We start from the raw sequence: 17,917 nt of genomic DNA on the forward strand, positions 1-17,917 counted from the left end.
AATGATTTTAATAGATGAGAAATCAAGGATTATAGGAAGCAGACAAGAAATTGAGACTCCTACTGAATCAAACATGATCTTATCAAATGGCAAAACAGGCTCAAAAGGAGTGAAATTATCTTCTCCTACTAATGGCATTACTTCAATTCTGGGTGATGAGAACTTCCATTCTATTTCTTCGAATTGTGAATCTATCCCTCAATCTGAACTATAGTTTTCAGTCAGAATATTATCTGCACCGGAATGCTTGTGTAATATTACTATATTATCTATGGAACTTAACTGTCATGGCTGAATTGGAAAACGTATGCTGATAATTCCACAAGTCATCATCAAATGCATAACAATTCGACTGAACCATCCAGCTGATCAATTTGTCCGACAGATGTTATTCAGGATAAAAATAATTTACAGCAGGTTTCATCATTAACAGGAAAATATTTATTATAAGTGCATTCTTTAACAAATTAACAAGGCACTGCACGACCTGAGCTTTTTGGGGTTTTAAAGGGTTGGCGCTTATTTATCAATAAGCCAGAAACAGCTTGACACAAGTATTATAGTTGGAAAAGTCCAAACAGGGAACAGCAAAATCTGGAGATTTGGTCCAGACCACAAGGTTGCTAGACAATTTTTCCTTAATTCAGACACACTTGGTGCCACTGTTACGGAAGTAGCAACGTTGTACATCCACAGACGTACACCAAGCAATCCCACTCAATCTTCAAGTTGCAAAAACTTCGATTCTTTTAAGCTACATAGCAGTATTGGACTACGATTTTAGTGTTTGTTATTTGAAAGAGATAAAGGCAAGTGGTCCCTTCAATAACTTTAAAATTAATATTAGGTTATTTAATTTTTCAAACCATTTGACTTTAAAAATTTAAGTCATCTTTTAATACTGCTTACAGATCTTCATATTTTTATGTTAAATAGGTTGGAGTTAAATTTTCATCCCACCCCCCACCATTCCACGCACACACACACACATTAAACCTCCATACCTCTATTATTCCATCTATCAAATAAACTTCTCTCTAAGAAACAGAGTAGCTACACAAGGTCAATACTTTCACCTGATATGTTTGTTTACTTGTATTGTAATGCACTTGCTGGAAAGCACTACACTACCCAGTCCTTGCTGCTTTGTCAATTTGTTCTAACACATTTAAAATCCCACACAGTATGAGAGCAGGGAACACTCCCACAACCTTGACTAATACTCCTTCTCAACTGTTCCCATTGGATGTGTGTTAGATTAGATTACTTTACAGTGTGGAAACAGGCCCTTCGGCCCAACAAGTCCACACCGACCCGCCGAAGTGCAACCCAACCATTCCCCTACATTTACCCCTTACCTAACACTACGGACAATTTAGCATGGCCAATTCACCTGAAATGCACATCTTTGGACAGTGGGAGGAAACCGGAGCACCCGGACGAAACCCACGCAGACACGGGGAGAATGTGCAAACTCCACACAGTCAGTCAGTCGCCTGAGGCGGGAATTGAACCCGGGTCTCTGGCGCTGTGGGGCAGCAGTGCTAACCACTGTGCCACCGTGCCGCCCACTAAATTAACATGATTTGATTTACATTGCAGCATCACAATTTCTTTAAAACATTGACATTTTGAGAATGTTGTTTAAAAACAAGAAAAAGCATGAAGTAATCTAAACATTTATAAAAATCATTGGCTATGCACCAGCTAGTATTCAATTCTAAACACCACATTTTGGGAAGGATGTCAAGGTCTTAGAGAAGGCACACTTCTGATGAGGAACTAGAGTTACGTAAAGAGTGGAGAACTGGGATTTTTTTTCCTTTGACATTGAAGGAGAGGCTTAGAGACATTCAAAATCTTTAAGTGTTTTGATAAGTAAGGTGAAATGATTTCCAGTAGTTTATCAAATCAGCAACCAGATTTAAAGTGATTGGAAAAAAAAGGAGAAATTACTCAATTTACAGGCAGTTTAAAGAACTAAATGGAGGAAAGTTGCAGAACTGAGGAAAGAGCAGTGGAATGGGACAAGTTGGGCAACTGAATGAATTGGCACAGAGTTTATGAACTGAATTACCTCCTTGGTTAAAATCTTAGAATCACATGACACAATGACGCTGTAATTTCATCTGAGACCTCAGCTGGAGAGCAATGGAAAGTTTAACCTTTAGGAGATTCCATCTCTATAAAGTACATTAAACTGACTTATTTATAAAACTATACATGTGTACAAGTCCAGTGGAATATAATGAACCTGTAATAGTCCAGGAAATGGAAAAAAAAATTGCCTAAAGAGCAAAACATGACATCAGGAAGCATCAAGATCAAGGAATGCCTCAAATGGAAAATGGAAAGAAATTCAGAGAATAACATGGCTATGCTTATTTCAGGTCTTGTACTACGGAGAAGAGCATACTTCCATCTGAGGCAGAAGCTTTGGGCTCAAGTCCCACCCCAAGGCTCGATGACCAAACAGGTTGCGTATCAACGTGTAAATCAAGCTAACACATACAAAGAGCAGGTGAGACTCCTGATCAGTCACACCGTGAAAAAAACATTGGAGCTTCTATCCCCACAATTCATAGCTCTGGCGTACATGTGTAAAAAATGCATGTTGCCACAGCAACTTAGACTTCCTGAATGATCTGTAACAGTCACCTTTACTGCTTACTTGCCAGTAGCACGGCACATGAAAGATTCACAAGCATAATTTCCCTATTTTCACATGGTTCTTGGATAGTTGTAAGGAAAAATAATTTACTCGAAAAATTCCTCAATCTCACCAGTATTACAGAAGATCAGTTTTTCCCCATTTCAAGTTTTATTTTAATTCATTTTTTTCAAAGAATCCTGTAATCACTAACACATACAACTTAAATAGCTCTCCCAGCAATTTCAGAATCCTTTGTAGTTGATAATTAGAAACACATAAAACAACATACATTTTAGCGTGGTGTCCCTTTGTCCCAGTTTGGAGATTAAATGCTGCTGACACCAACAGTATAAAGGATACAACCGGTTGGTCCACACGTGGACCGTGTCTGGCGATCTCCAGGTGATCTCATAACGGTAAACAATGAAAAGGACGTTGGCTTTTGATCGACTTCAATGCATTTGCGAATGGAAACTGTTCTAGGTATCAGTGATTTAGCATGCTAGTTCTATTTGTGATACTGATACTAAATAAAACTCAATAGCAACAACTATGTAAGTGTTTCTATGGCTACGGGTTGCGTATAAAAGTCAATCCCCTTACATTACAGTTTCACCGGTTACGAATTCCATACCCTTTTTTTGTATAAAAATGAGCAACTAGACTGGTTACATTTGAGATTATTTGTAACTCAGTTACCAACGCCATCCTGTGTATGTTTTCAATTTAATGTAAGATTTGTAGTTTGCAGCATTTTTAAAAAAAATCTCTTGGAAACTAATGTTTTTAAAAAGGGAGGCGACAGGTTTATTCAAACAATTCCCAGTCGTAAATCCCATCAGATAGACGTGCGTTATCTGGGAAATTAATCTTAATAACCGGTAGCTAATTTGCAGGTCACACAATGTTAGCAAAAAGCTGCAATTTACTTGCACATTACTGCTGCTCGATTTTATAGGTTATGAACTAAATGATGTCACTCTAAGTCGTTGCTACGTATTAACCGTTTAATTTTAGCTGCCGCACTTAATCTTCAGGCAGCTCAAAGGGGAATATTGCTGTGAACGAAACACTGGCCTAACAATTTCTTATATACGTACCCACAGGTGCAAAGCTCACAGATACATTTCCTCTTCATGGTGTAGATTGCAGTCAATGTGAATCTTGCTCTGCACTGTATTGGTTATAAATGCGCGCCGCGTATCCAAGCAATTGGCTCTAATAACAGGGACACCTCACCCTGCATTCCGCGAATTTATCACATGGTGAACGTAATCCTTTTTAATTAGGATTGAAAATTAAATAGATCCAACACATTGGTGGTCACAAAATCAATTCTCTTTTCACCCAAAACACAAAAGCCAAACAAAAAGCTTTCTAAAAGAGCAATTTAAAAAATCCAATGCCCAATCCCGACAAACGCAGGTGCTTTGAAGTTGAGCCAACATCGGGCACAGGTGATAAATGAAGCAGCATGGAATACCTTTGCTATCTTGGGGAAGACTTTTTTTTAAAAAAAAAGATATTGGTTGAGGTTGCCCATTATATAGCTAAAAAAAAGGGAAAAAATCCAGGCAAAATGAGGACTGCAGATGCTGGAAATTAGTCTAGATTAGAGTGGTGCTGGAAAAGCACAGCATGTCAGGCAGCATCCAAGGAGCAGGAAAATTGACATTACGGGCAAAGCCCTTCATCAGGAAAATCATTCCGCCACAGATTTGTTATGAATAAGGAGAACGTGACTCAAAACATATTTCATGAAAAGGACTTGACCAATTTGATTACCTAAATATCTTGGCTATTACACGGTTAAAAATCAGCACAGTAAGAAGCCATTCAGCTCACCGTCTTCGTGCTAGTCGTCAAACTTCTACCTATTCTAATTCCATTTTCCCCACACTTGGTCCTACATGCTATGACCTTTCATTCAAGTAGTTCATTTAAGTAGTTCATAAATGCTTCAGGGTTTCTACCCTTTGATTCATCATGATGGTAAAATTACCACATTGTGGGGTCAGTGGCCAACTACCTGAATAGACAGCAAGTTGCTGCAAAATAAAAAAAAACGTTCGTGATCAGACTGGTGAAAGGTGGGAACTGAAGTTCCACAAACAAGTTGGGACCACTCTTCATTGCTGACACCAACTCTTTTAAGCACAGAATTGTGGACACAATAACATTTCCAGATGACACCAAATATGGTCTGGAAGTCCTTGGGCCTCAAGCTCTTTGAGAAAATTCCAGGAAGCAATGGCTTACTGGAGGAGTTGTATTTGACTCTGTATGACCTGACCAGCCAGGATCTGCTGGAGGAGTACAAGAGTATACTTTTTGGGAGAATGCGAGAATCCACAAGGAAGGGCATCATCAACCTCATCTACAAGCAGAAGAGGGAAAAGATGTATTTGACTCTGTATGACCTGACCAGCCAGAATCTGCTGGAGGAGTACAAGAGTATACTTTTTGGGAGAATGCGAGAATCCACAAGGGCATCATCAACCTCATCTACAAGCAGAAGAGGGAAAAGAGTGGGGAAATTTTGAACTGGCAACTCACTGCTGACCGAAACTAAAGTTTCGTCTAAAGTTATCGACAACTGGATTAGGTCTGCTCTAGGGCTGGTGACCTGCCCTGATCACACCTGTTTTGTACCAAAAAGATCTTAGCTTTCTAGGAGAAAGTGAGGGCTACAGATGCTGGGGAATCAGAGTCGAAAGGCGTGGTGCTAGAAAAGCACACGTCAGGCAGCATCTGAAGAGCAAGAGTCAACATTTCAGACATAAGGCCTTCAGGATGTGGAGGGGGAAGGGGGCAGATGCAGGTGGGATGCAATTGTGATGGTCAGTGGGGAGGGTGGAACAGATAGGTGGGAAGGAAGATGGGACTGATAGGACAGGTCAAGAGGGTTGTGCCACACTGGAGGGTTGGATGTGGGGTGAAGTGGATGGGGAGATTTGGAAACTAAGTCAATGCTGATGCCATGTGGTTGCAGGGTTGAGGGATACAATTGCCTATGTGCACAGCAGGGGCTAGTTACCATCCTTATCAGCCTTGACCATGAGAAAACATTTGACAGAATGATGAACATTCTCTCCACACATTAGTAATGGGTAGAAGTCAAAAAGCTTCCTGATTAAATGGAGTCAGGCAGGGCTATCCTTTTTCTCCTGCTTTGTTGGTTTGTTGCATGAGAATCTTTTGCCGAGTCCATAAGGTAGGATATGAACTTGAGAAAAGGTGCTTACCCAGGCAGGGGAGGCAGCCAGCAGGTCAAGGTATACCTGCACATTAATGATAGCACCATTTTCTGCTCAGATCGAATGAGCATCTGTGATCAGTTTCAATTGGCCTCAGGGACTCAAGGTATATTAAGAATTAAGCCATGGTTTTTGGGAACTGGACCTAGCAATTCTTATCCTCTTCAGAATCAGGTCAGATTATCTAAAGCTACTGGGCACATTATTCAGGGGCCAGGGCATGCATTAAAATTTGGAAGGAGCGTATTGCTGAGGTGAGGCAGAACTGGGCATGTGGAAGTGTTAATCCCTCACCCTGCAGTGACAGAAAAAACAATTAGGAACAAGGTGCTTTGTATTGCTCTGTGTGGTGCAGGTATGGCCCATTTCTCAAATCCGTGTCACAGGAGTCATCAGAGCCCCCTTCTACTTTACCTGGAAGTCTGAAATAGATCACATCTGCAGGGACACCATTTTTAAAAATTTAACAAACAAACTTAAAAAAAGCGATAAAAATCAATGAATACGCAGGGAGGAAAGAACATACTCAAAAAAAATCTTCAATGCCATCTTTATGACTAGATTCCCTCGTGTGGAAACACATCCTTCAGCCCAACAAGTCCACACAAACCCTCCGAAGAGTAACCCACCCAGACCCATTTCCCTCTGACTAACACACCTAACACTATGGGCAATTTAGAATGGCCATTTCACTGGCCTGCACATCTTTGGACTGTGGGAGGAAACCGGAGCACCCGGAAGAAATACATGCAGACACAGGGAGAATGTGCAAACTCCACACAGATAGTCACCCGAGGCTGGAATCGAACCTGGGTCTGTAGCACTGAGGCAGCAGTGCTAGCCACTGAGCCACCGTGCTGCCCCGAACGTTTGGCTGCATCAACTAATATGTGTATAGACCCACAATACAGTATGTCACTACGTGATGAGGTTCTACTTGTCCCTAGAAAGGTGACAGTTGGGTCAGAAGACTCAATTCGGGACAGCACAAATTTCAGTGTAAAAAGAACAAACCTTTATTTCTGGACAGCCAGCCAGAGATTCTGGGTGATACCAAAGGAAACTCATGGCCTTCTTGTGGTGGCATCCCTTGATGAATCTGAACATTACATGCAAGCAGTACACTTTATCACGTTTGGGTGTGGTTGATACAAATTTTTTAACATTACATGGTTAATTGCTAATACATTATTAAAACAGGAATTTTTTAACCTTACAATGACTAGGGATTTTTTTCCCCCCTGTTAAATACTGAATTGTTCACAGGAGCCTGTTACTGTGTTATTCACATAATTTTGTGTGAATAGATAAGAATGTAGCTAATAGGATTTTGAATTGTTGTCATTGTCAGTATTCACATACTCTTGTTAATAGGTAAGGAAGTACGTTGATAGGAAAGGAGACAGACAGTCAGTAAAGCGAGAGTCGGGGCAGACAGTCTTATCCAAGGAAACAATTAGCTTCGCCAGAGGGCTGGGAGCAAAACACACGCATGGCTCCAGATAATTCCTACAATTCTGAGATAGCCAGACATCTGCTGTGATTTCTGGTCTCAGCCTGCCAATGGACAGGTACACTGTCAACCATTATAGTAAGCCACTATAATAAGATTTTAAACTGCTGAATTCCGAATACTCTAAAACATTACAGTAAGCAATTATAATAGGATTTTTGGACTCCTGAATCCCTAAAGTTTTATCAGGTCTGACCATATTGCCACAGGACACTCCTAGTTGGACTGAACTATAATCACCTGTCCATTGTTTTTTGTAAAAGCTTTTACACACATGACCAAAAGTCCATTTGACAGCATTCCAAAGCCCTGCAGGGAAAGATGATGGGTCCTATGAGAATTCCCTGAGCAGACTGACAGAATGCCTCATCTCAAAAACTTTTCAATAAGTACAAGACAACTTGGTTGGCGGCGAGATCTTTCATGCACACACAGAATCACAATGTATGCTGTGCTCAAGATGGCTGTCTCCTTCTGGAATATGCTTTTGTGAAGAAGGTACAGAGAGAGATGCAGTGGTTTTCCTCAGCATCTTCATTTTCCTTGGGACAAAAACAAACTACATGTAAAGGAACATCAACTCCATGAAAGATCTTGCCTTGCCTGAAACGTATTGACCTTCCTGGACTGGATTTTGCAGACTGGCACATTCCAGTCTGAGGGATGCATTAAAGTTTGGGGTAGCTGCTACCAAGGCACAGTGAGGAAAGGCCAGTCTGGCATAATATCAACAAGACAAAGAAACCAAAGTAAATAATAGTTAGTTTCTACTCACTTTTACTTCATTAGCTATAAAATGCTTTATTTATTAATTACAAGTACAAAAGTCAAGTCACACAAAATCTGGAAGAAATGGTGACCAAGAAAGTGATCCGGTTGTAAGATGTTTACGTTCTTTAAAATTCACCTCCAATGTGAAGGATGTTATCACCATGGGTATATTTTCAACTTTCATACAATGTCAGTGTTCAGCATTTCCATGCAAGCTAGAGGTTGGGTTTCAATTAGATAGGAGCAATCTCGATCTATGCTCCTATAGCCTGAATGCCAAACTACTAATTTGAAAGTTTCAATCCAGTGTGATATTTTAAAGATTACGAACAAATACTAAAAACGACAAGTCTTCCTATACTCATACTTGAAACTGGAGGGAAGGGGACCTTAAAATGTAATTTTGGATGGACACATTTCATTATTCTTAACTAGAATCAAGGCAGATATAAAAAGTAATACTGCGCCACCCATTAAAAAAATAAAAGAAACAACAGTAGGGCATTTGGGCCATCCAATGCTATTTCCCTTTCATCCAAACACTCTAGGTCAGTTTGCACTCAGGTAGCTGCAATGATACAACATACACTGGTTAAGATTTCCTGAAATCGCAGGGGTTTTGGAAAGGTTCCAGTGGATTGGATGGTAGTAAATGTACACTTACTATTCAAAAAAAAAGAGGGAGCAGAGAAATCAGGAAATGACAGACCAGCCGACCTGACATCAGTCATCAAGAAAATGCTGGTATCTCACTACAGCTGCACAGGGTTTTAGTGAGACATCTAAACTACTTGTACATCTTTGGGTCTCCATATTTAACGAAACTATGAAGAGTACAGCCAAAGATTCATTAGATTGGTCCCTGCAATTAAAGGACTGAATAGCCAAGTAAATAGATTGTACACAATCCCCAGGTTTGGAATGAGAGGCAATGCAAGTGCAAAATAATTCCTGAAGGGGTATATAGCATAGGCTTTGTTAGTTTCTTCGTAGTTTCCACTGGCTGGGGAACCTAGAAAGAGGCGTACAATCTCAGATCAAGGGGATTGATCATTTGAAACGGAGATTAGGAGAAATTTCTTCAATTAAAAGATTGTGAATCTATGGAACTATCTGCAGAGGACTGGGGATGCTCTATCATTGTATGTATTAAAGGCTGAAATAGATCAAGACTTCAGATCTCAAGTAAAGGAATTGGAAGGCAGACAAGTGGCAAGGAGGCAGAAGATGAAAATACAGGATGACATACTGGGCTTGAGGAACTCCTATGTTTCTTCAGCTATTTCCTAAGTTCTTATTGAAATACTCAGGCCCTGCCAGAAGTTTACTTATTGTCCCACGCTGGTACAGGATTTTTCACAATCAATAGCACTTAGAGATTGGTCATCTGAAAATGAGAAAGAATAAAAATTAAAGCTCATTCTTTACAAAGAAACCAAAAACATAACCAGAAAGAAGGACCATCACTATAAGCAGTGAAGCTATAAACAAAACATATATCAATTGTAGGTGACTGGAACAGTTTGAAATGAGTACATTGGAGCTTGATGAAAATACAGGATACACAAGCTTGCAACTCTACCATAAAGGTTTGAAACACTAACTTTCTTCATGGGTCTTGCCTCAACCTCTGGAGCAATACTATTAATTTATTAGACTTTTTGGAGGGAAAAGAAAACTTGAACACTCTCTTCTCACAGTGCAGGATAAATTTGTTTCATTCTAAGCAAATATCCATCCACAAAAATGCAGTATTAAAAACAGCTTGTATGACAGTCAGGCTGCTGGGGAGGAAGAGGAGAAGCTTTGGGCAGATCATCCAAAACAGTTTTTAAAAAGTTGAGATAAGGCAAAATGAAAATTGCAAGAAAAATATTCACGTAGAGGCAACAGTTGGTTCAAGATTGCAAATAACATGGAAGGATGAAAATAAGAACAAAAACATAACTAGGAGGAGTAGGCCATTTGGCCCTTCAAGCTTGCTCTGCCATTCAATAAGATCATTGCTGACTTTTTAGTGGCCTCAGCTCCACTTACCCACCCTCCCACCACAACCCTTAATTTGTTTACTGTTCAAAAAATTCTTAGCTTTAAAGACCATTTACTGAGAAAGTCTCAACCACTTCAGGAATTCCATAGATTCACAACCCTCTGTGTGAAGAAGTTTCTTCTTAATTCAGTCCTAAACCTGCTCCTTGATTGAGGCTATGCCATCTTGTCCTAGTTTCATCCGCCAGGAGAAACATCTTTTCTACTTTTATCTATTCCCTTAAAGTTTGTTTATATAATATCTCCCCTCATTCTAAATTCCAAAGGCAATTCCAGTCTACTCAGTCTCCTCCTAAGCCAATCCCCTCAAATCCACAATCAACCTCGTGACCCTCCTCTGCACCCCGTCCAGTGTCAGCACATACTTCCTCAAATAAGGAGACCTAAACTGCATACAGTACTCTAGGTGTGGCCTCACCAGCACCCTATACAGCTGCAATGTAATCTCTCCACTTTTAAACTCAATCCCTTTAGCAATGAAGGGCAAAATTCCATTTGCCTTCTTAATTACCTGTTGCACCTGCAGACCAACCTTCTGTAATTCAAGCACAAGGTCACCCAGGTCCCGCTGCATAGCAGCGTGCTGCAATTTCTTACTATTCAAGTGACAATCTTTTTTAGTGTTATTCCTACCGAAATGGATGACTTCACGTTTATTAATATTGTATTCCATCTGCCAGACCTTGGCCCACTCATTTAAACTACATCCCTTGGCAAAGTTTTCCAGTCCTCTGCACACTTTGCTCTACCACTCATCTTAGTGTCATCCACAAACTTCAATACACTACTGGTCCCCAATTCCAAATCATGTAAATTGTGAATAACTGTGGTCCCAACACTGATCCCAGAGGCACATTAGTCACTGATTGCCAACCACAATAGCACTCAATTATTCTCACTCTTGGCTTCCTGTTTGTTAACCAACCCTCCATCCATGCTACTACATTGCCCATCACACCCTACATCTTTATCTTATGCAGCAGCCTTTTGTGCAACACTTTGTCAAATGCCTTTTGGAAACCTAGATATACCACATCTATTGGGTCCCAGTTGTCCACCTTGGAATTCATAGAATTCCAAAAGAGTAATTAAATATGACCTGCCCTTCATGCTGCGTCTGCCCAATGGGACAATTTCTATCTAGTTGCCTTGCTATTTCTTCCTTTCTAATAGACTCAAGCATTTTCCCCATTACAGATGTTAAGCTAACTAGTCTATAATTTCCACATCTTTGGTCAACCTCCCTTTTTAAACAGTGGCATCACATTTGCTGTTTTCCAATCTGCTAGAACTGAGTCCCCAGAGTCCAGTGAATTTTGAAAAAAAAAAAGTGCTATTACTATTTCCTCCACCATCTCTTTTAGCACCCTGGCAGGTTTTCCATCGGGGCAGGAGATTTGTCTACCCTTAGCTTGCCCAACACTACCTCTTTTGTGATAATGATTGCTTCCAGGTCCTGACCTATCTTCTTCTCTGTCAATTACTGGCATGTTATTAGTGTCCTCCAGTGTGAAGACCGACAAAATACCTATTCAATGCCGAGGCCATTTCCTTATATCCAGTTACTAAATCCCCTTTCTCATCCTCTAAAGGACGAATGTTTACTTAAGCTACTTTTTTTGTATTATATTTTAGAAACTTTGCTATGTGTCTTTATATTCTGAACTAGTTTTTTCTAATAATCTATCTTACTTTTCTTTATAGCTTTTTGTGGCTGTTGACCTTTAAAGCTTTCCCAATCTTCGAGCTTGTGCTGATCTTGGTCACTTTGTATGCCTCTTTCAATTTGATAGCCTCCCTTATTTTCTTAAGCACCCATAGCAAATTACTCCTTTTCCTACAGTCCTTCCTTTTCACTGTTCATTAACTGTCCCACCATAAAAAGTCTGTGTGGCTGGGACACTAAATGTCTTCAAGGCAGAAATTGATAAATTATTGATGTCATAAGGAATTAAGGGCTACAGGGAAAATGTGGGTAAGTGGAGTTGAAATGCCCATCAGCCATGATTGAATGGCAGAGTGGACTCGATGGGCCAAATGGCCTTACTTCCACTCCTATGTCTTATGGTCTTTGCTTCCAGTCTACTTTAGCTAACTCCTCCCTCATCCTATTGTCTTCTCTTGTTTAAGCATAGGACCCTAGTATTGGATTTTATCTTCACGCTTTCCATCTAAATTAAACCAAACTGATTGCTCCTTCCAAGAAGATCCCTAACTATGGCATTAATTATTTCTGCGTTATTACACAAGACCAGATCCAGGATAGCTTGCTCCCTCGTCTGTTCCACTGCATACTGTTCAAGACAACAGTCACAGATACATTTCAATGAATTCCTCAAGACTACCCTGACAGTCTTGGTTTGACCAAGAAACATGTAGATTAAAATCCCCCAGGATAACTGCCATACCATTTTTACAAGCACTAGTTATTTCTTTGTTTATTGCCCACCCTAATGTGATATGACTATTTGGTGGCCTATCGACCAAGCCTATCAGTGACATTTTCTTATTTCTAATTTCCACCCAAATGGATTCAACGTTATAGTCTGTTACCCCTGGATATTTAACTCCCAGTCATGACAATCCTGCAAATGTCTCCACAATGGCAACTAAATCATATTCATTCGCGATGATTTGTACCATTAATAAATGCTATGAGCAAATGAGAAAAAAAAATTTGTATGTGGCCAAGGCAGTGAGGGACTTGTAATTAGGATTTAGGATTTCGAAAATTAAAAAGCATCAAAAGCCACTGGGGTTCAAAAAAAAAAGGTTGATACATGAGCACATGATATGGATCATTTACAACATACCACATTTTTCTGGTTTGACCAACAAGGCAGAGGGTTTTAATAGTAGAAGCATGAATACAAATGCAAGTAAACCATCTTGATGGACTGGTTTAACAGATCCAAGCTTTATTATTGTGGAGGTAGCACCACCAAACACGAATCATTGGTGACAGTTATGTGGAAAGGTAATGCCCAAAGAAGAAAAGTTCCTTCAAAACCCATGACCACTACCAACTGGAAAAAGAAGGGCAGCACAAACATGGGAACATCACCACCTGTAAATTCCTCTCCAAGCCACTCCATCCTGATTTGGAAATATAACGCTGTTGCTTCACTGACACTGGGTCAAAATCTTGGAATTCACTTCCAAAGGGCATTCTGGGTCAACCTACAGCACATGGACTGCAGCAGTTCAAGGCAGCCGCTCACTACCATCTTAAGTGCAACTAATACTGGCCCAGCCAGCAGCAACAACATTCCATGCATGAATGAAAAAAAACCCCAACTTCCTTTGCCTCTCATGTTGCTCAAATGCCTAACTCACCTACAAGTGACAGCTAAAAGTTAAAAATAATTTTTAGTATGATTGAAAAGCTATTGGTTAGGATTACAAAAATTGTTTGTCAAAAGGTATCAAGTGATTATTGAGCAAAGGCAGGAACGTAGAGTTAAGTCAGTCAGCTAGTATTTAATTTGAATGGAGGAAGAGGTTCCAGCGACTAAATGGTTGCCTCCTGTTCTTAATCTGCATGAAATGGATCACTCCGTGCTCAGAAAAGCTTTGTTAACTATGAAAGGGACACTGAACCATCACCCAACATCAATTAATAAAGTTCCAGTCACCTATTTTATGTTGACAACTATTTATATCTATGATAAACAATTGCATACACTTACTCTTGGAAAAACTGTGCTCGGAAAAACCAAGGACGTCATCTTCAACCACTGGGTCATTCAAAAGAGAGCCTCCCAATGAAGGAGGAAATTCCAAAGACACTAGTGAAAGATCTTTCAAAAATTCTGTTTCTAAGGAAAAGAGTTTATCTGAACCAGTTTCATCATCGATAGAATCAATTTCACTGTCATGTTCTGCCTTATAATCGTTTTTAGTATTGCCGTTACTATGGAAATCAGAAGTCTCCGTATGTTCAACTGAACATTTTTCTTCACTTCCATCATACACTGTGGTGGCTAAACCTTTACACACTCGCTCAAATCTACTGCGCAAATTCTTTATGTCCAAATGGTAGTCATCCAGCTGACCAACCTCCATATTTCTGGAACTGTTCAAACTTTCATCATCGAGCACATCAGGAATAGTCTCCTGCAAAATTCCAAACCTCAGCTTTGTTGAGGTGGAGAGATCAGAATCAAAATTTTGTGATCCATTCCAAGGTACTGTCCGGTCTAAGTCACACTCAGAGGATGAAAAGGACCCAACATTTTCAGAATTTGTATCATATTTACACATTTCCATTACAAAACTTTTTGATAGTTTTTCCTTCTTAATTGGAGACTTGGAACTTAACCTGTCAAGTGCCAAGAATTGTAGGAGGTGATCAGAAACAGTCTCATTTGTTATAGTTGCATTGCTCGTGGCACTTGTTTTAGAAGTGAAGGCACAATCCTCACCCAAACTTTGGGAATCATGAGGACATTGATTTTTATGAATCAATGTATCAGCTGCATCACTACCTGCAACTTTATTACTGGAGTGGTGTGGCTCATTCTCTGATCCAACATTTGAGCAATCGATTTTGGATTCCTCCCAATTGCTCTGCTTGGAACAAGGCAGAGGAGTAATGCTTTTGAGTGTATTCTCATTAGATCCTGTTTGATTTTCACTTGCAGCAGATGCAGATCCTTCAGCCTCCAACAGAACTTGGCCATTTGCAGGATTTCCATGTTTTGGATGTATCGAAACAGACTCTTCCTGATGTTTCTTTAATTCAAGTTCAGATTCCTGAACTGCACATCTCCAGGAGTTCCTGATGTCTGTAACTGTAACAAATCATTAAAAACAAAAATTAAAATCAACGTGTAAAAATGGAAATAATATCCTTACACAGATGTGATTCTCAGCATATTAATCTTACTCAAACCAAGATATTCAGTGTAATGTCTTCCATAGCACCAACTCTGATCTTGTCAGACTCACAGTTTGTTCTCAAGTTCTCTGGCTTAGATACTGCTAGGAACCAATTTGAAATAAGGCCCTGGGTTAACCACAATTTAGCATCTTGTAAAATTCCAACTGGTTTCCATTCATTTGGTTACTTGCAAGGTTTTAAAGCAAAGTGTTTTGAAATCCTTTTCCATATAATTCAGTCCTCCGACACCAACAATGAACTTTGTTTTTTTAAGAAAACAGCATTGCAAATGCTCAAGCTGAACTAAAGACAAACAGAACACTGGACATCAGAGCTGACTCAGACTTGCACTGATATAACAATGATCACTCCATATTTTAAAATAAACTTTTGATTGTTCCATACAGACCAGACATGTAAGTGATTGACAAAGTCAACAGATTTGTAGCTCCCAACACAAAGGCTCTCAAACGGCTACTTTCAGAGCAATCGCTGAAAACAAAAAAAAAATGACAGGTGCAACACCTCAGCTTAATTTCACGTATAATAGTTTCTGACTATTGCAAGTTTAATTTACATGTTTTTGTAGGTATTCATTCAGCTTTTGTCCAATAACTTCAGCTCCTCCAAAGCTCAGCAGGCTTTCCTGCCTCAGGCTTCTCACATATTTCCCCTATCTTAAATGGCCCACATTGGCTTTTCTCAAATGTGAAGTTTTCATGCTTGAGCTTAAATCCCTTCATGGACTTGTCCTTCACCATATCCAATTGTACTTCAACCCTGAGCAAACAAATTGGCCAGAATTTCTAAGAGCAAGGCGTTCTGCAGCAAATGCCACCAGCTACGATTTCTTTTCTTGCCTGTTGTCTCAAATTATATGCCCCAGACTGTTGACTATGAGACAGCTGGGAATAATGCTCTATAATTTTAATTAGTGAAGTTTAAAGAGTTGAAACATTACGAGAGCACACAGGACTCTTCACTGGAGGCTGACTGATGTTACCTAGTATGGCGCTGAAACGTCTGAAAATGAACCTTCCAGTTCAGCGAGCAAACGTATACCCAGAGCCTGAGCTACAAATCTTCTCAAAACTCACCAACAACATAGAAAACACAACATTAAATAGAGTAAAACTTCAGTTTTAAGTACTTTGCTTAAGATGACAATATCAATTAGTATCCCCTACCCAAAGTTCAGTCTATCAAATTCAGGAACTCAGTCACAGCCACCTACACAGACATACAAATTGGGAGCAGTAGGCCATTCAGCCTCTTGAGCCTACCCAGCCATTTGAAAAAAATCATGGCCGAGACAACTGTGGTCTCCATCTCCCGGTCTATTCCCTATAGCCCTTAATTTCTTAAAACCTAAAAAATATTCAATGACCTTGCATCCAGTTTTTTGAAGAAAATTCCACAGATTCATGAGCCTCAAAGAAAACACAAGTCTCATGAAGGTGAAACTTTTCGCGCAATTCAATCATTATGTTACTTGTGGAATCAATATGGAGATTGTTTATTCTTTACAAGTGGTGGCAAAATTTAAGTGATAGCCCTCTAACAAAAGTAACATGACTTTACATGTTCTTAGAACTTGCTTTATGGATATTCAAAAAAAACACAGGTTTGCTAGATTGACAGAAGGCAGTGCAGTAAATGCAATCAAACCTAAACCAGCTGAAATTAATTTAGCACTGACCTAGAAGCAACAAATCAAATTTGATATTTGATGTTCTTCGTGCTCAAACACTGACTTAGCGAGTTAAGCAGCCTGCACATTCTCAAAAACCAACAAAACTGTGTCCACTAAAAAGTGGCTTTGTTTCATTCCATTCACATTATGTACTCCCAAATATATTCACCCATGCCCCCAACCCAAAAAGGATTTGTTTTCCCAGTTTAACACAATCTTGACTGCATAGATTACATGGTGGGAGCTGAGCAAGTCACCATCAATGTGGGAGGCCACTGGAACATAAACCAACTGAAGAAAAAGTCCAAACTTTCTGCTAAGCTGAATTCACACTTGTGTCAGCAAGTTCTTGTTTCTTCAAACCAAAAACCACAAATGAGTGCAATTAGTGACTATGCAGATGGTAAATCTTGTCCTCACCTAATACATTGAGATTTCAAACAATATTTTGCAGCAAAGTCTAAACTATTGTACCATTAACCATGACATTTTCTGGAGTCTCAACCCTATGCCTTGTTGTTTGAGGATTAGCCTTCAGCCATCTCCATTATTACTTTTATATCCCCTTAAAACTTTCATTCCTGGCTAAGCATTTGGTTTTCCTTTGAACAAGCTTTTTCTGCTCAGTTCTTTTAAAGTTTAAAATCTGAAGCATTTTACAAATGCAAATTGTTGTTGTATTAATCTCGCACTAATATGCTATTCATGAAAGTTAAATAGAATATATTTTACAGTATTCTACTGTCCAAGAGAGGCACTCAACAAAAGTCAGTCAACATTGCTTAAGCAAAGTCCTCCAGAAAGTATTCTGAATACAGTACTACAAGGCATACTGTATTCAGGTGGCATGTCTGTGATGATGCCATCCCTTTAGCAAGGTTATGTTGCCCTTGCTTTTTATTTACAAGAGAGGTTGTAAAAGACACAGACTCTGAAAAATCTGGGATTGAAGAGTTTCAGGGCCAATTTGATTAGACCTAACAGATAGTGCCTCAGGCAATAGGTTTTCAAGTTTTTTGAAAAAACACTTGCACGATGAAACAGGAGTGTCCAGTTCTCCCAGCTCAGCTTTTCTCTGGTTTGGTTTGGCTTGGCTTTT

At 39.6% G+C, this 17,917-nt stretch overlaps 2 protein-coding genes across 5 annotated transcripts in view; both read right to left on the bottom strand.

Moving 5' to 3' along the window:
• LOC122563673 (stabilizer of axonemal microtubules 2-like) overlaps nucleotides 1–3,852 on the bottom strand; it is a 37,376-nt gene extending 33,524 nt beyond the window's left edge. The window contains exon 1 of one of the 2 annotated variants that reach the window (XM_043717727.1): nucleotides 3,754–3,852. In XM_043717727.1, the coding sequence (XP_043573662.1) occupies nucleotides 3,754–3,791 (38 nt within the window). In that variant the 5' untranslated portion in view covers nucleotides 3,792–3,852. Of the gene's footprint in view, nucleotides 1–2,942; nucleotides 3,165–3,753 lie in introns of those variants that run through there. The other variant, XM_043717734.1, reaches the window with a different exon arrangement.
• A 4,346-nt stretch (nucleotides 3,853–8,198) lies between these two features.
• Nucleotides 8,199–17,917, bottom strand: part of haus6 (HAUS augmin-like complex, subunit 6) — a 63,481-nt gene continuing 53,762 nt past the window's right edge. For all 3 annotated transcript variants that reach the window (XM_043717775.1, XM_043717764.1, XM_043717754.1), the window contains exons 16-17: nucleotides 13,933–15,036; nucleotides 8,199–9,581 (exon numbers count right to left, since the gene is read on the bottom strand). In XM_043717775.1, coding sequence (XP_043573710.1) covers nucleotides 9,523–9,581; nucleotides 13,933–15,036 — 1,163 coding nt within the window. In that variant the 3' untranslated portion in view covers nucleotides 8,199–9,522. The remainder of the gene's footprint in view (nucleotides 9,582–13,932; nucleotides 15,037–17,917) is intronic.

The sequence above is a fragment of the Chiloscyllium plagiosum genome, chromosome 2 (assembly GCF_004010195.1).
Source record: "Chiloscyllium plagiosum isolate BGI_BamShark_2017 chromosome 2, ASM401019v2, whole genome shotgun sequence".
NCBI classification, from domain to species: Eukaryota; Metazoa; Chordata; class Chondrichthyes; order Orectolobiformes; family Hemiscylliidae; genus Chiloscyllium; species Chiloscyllium plagiosum.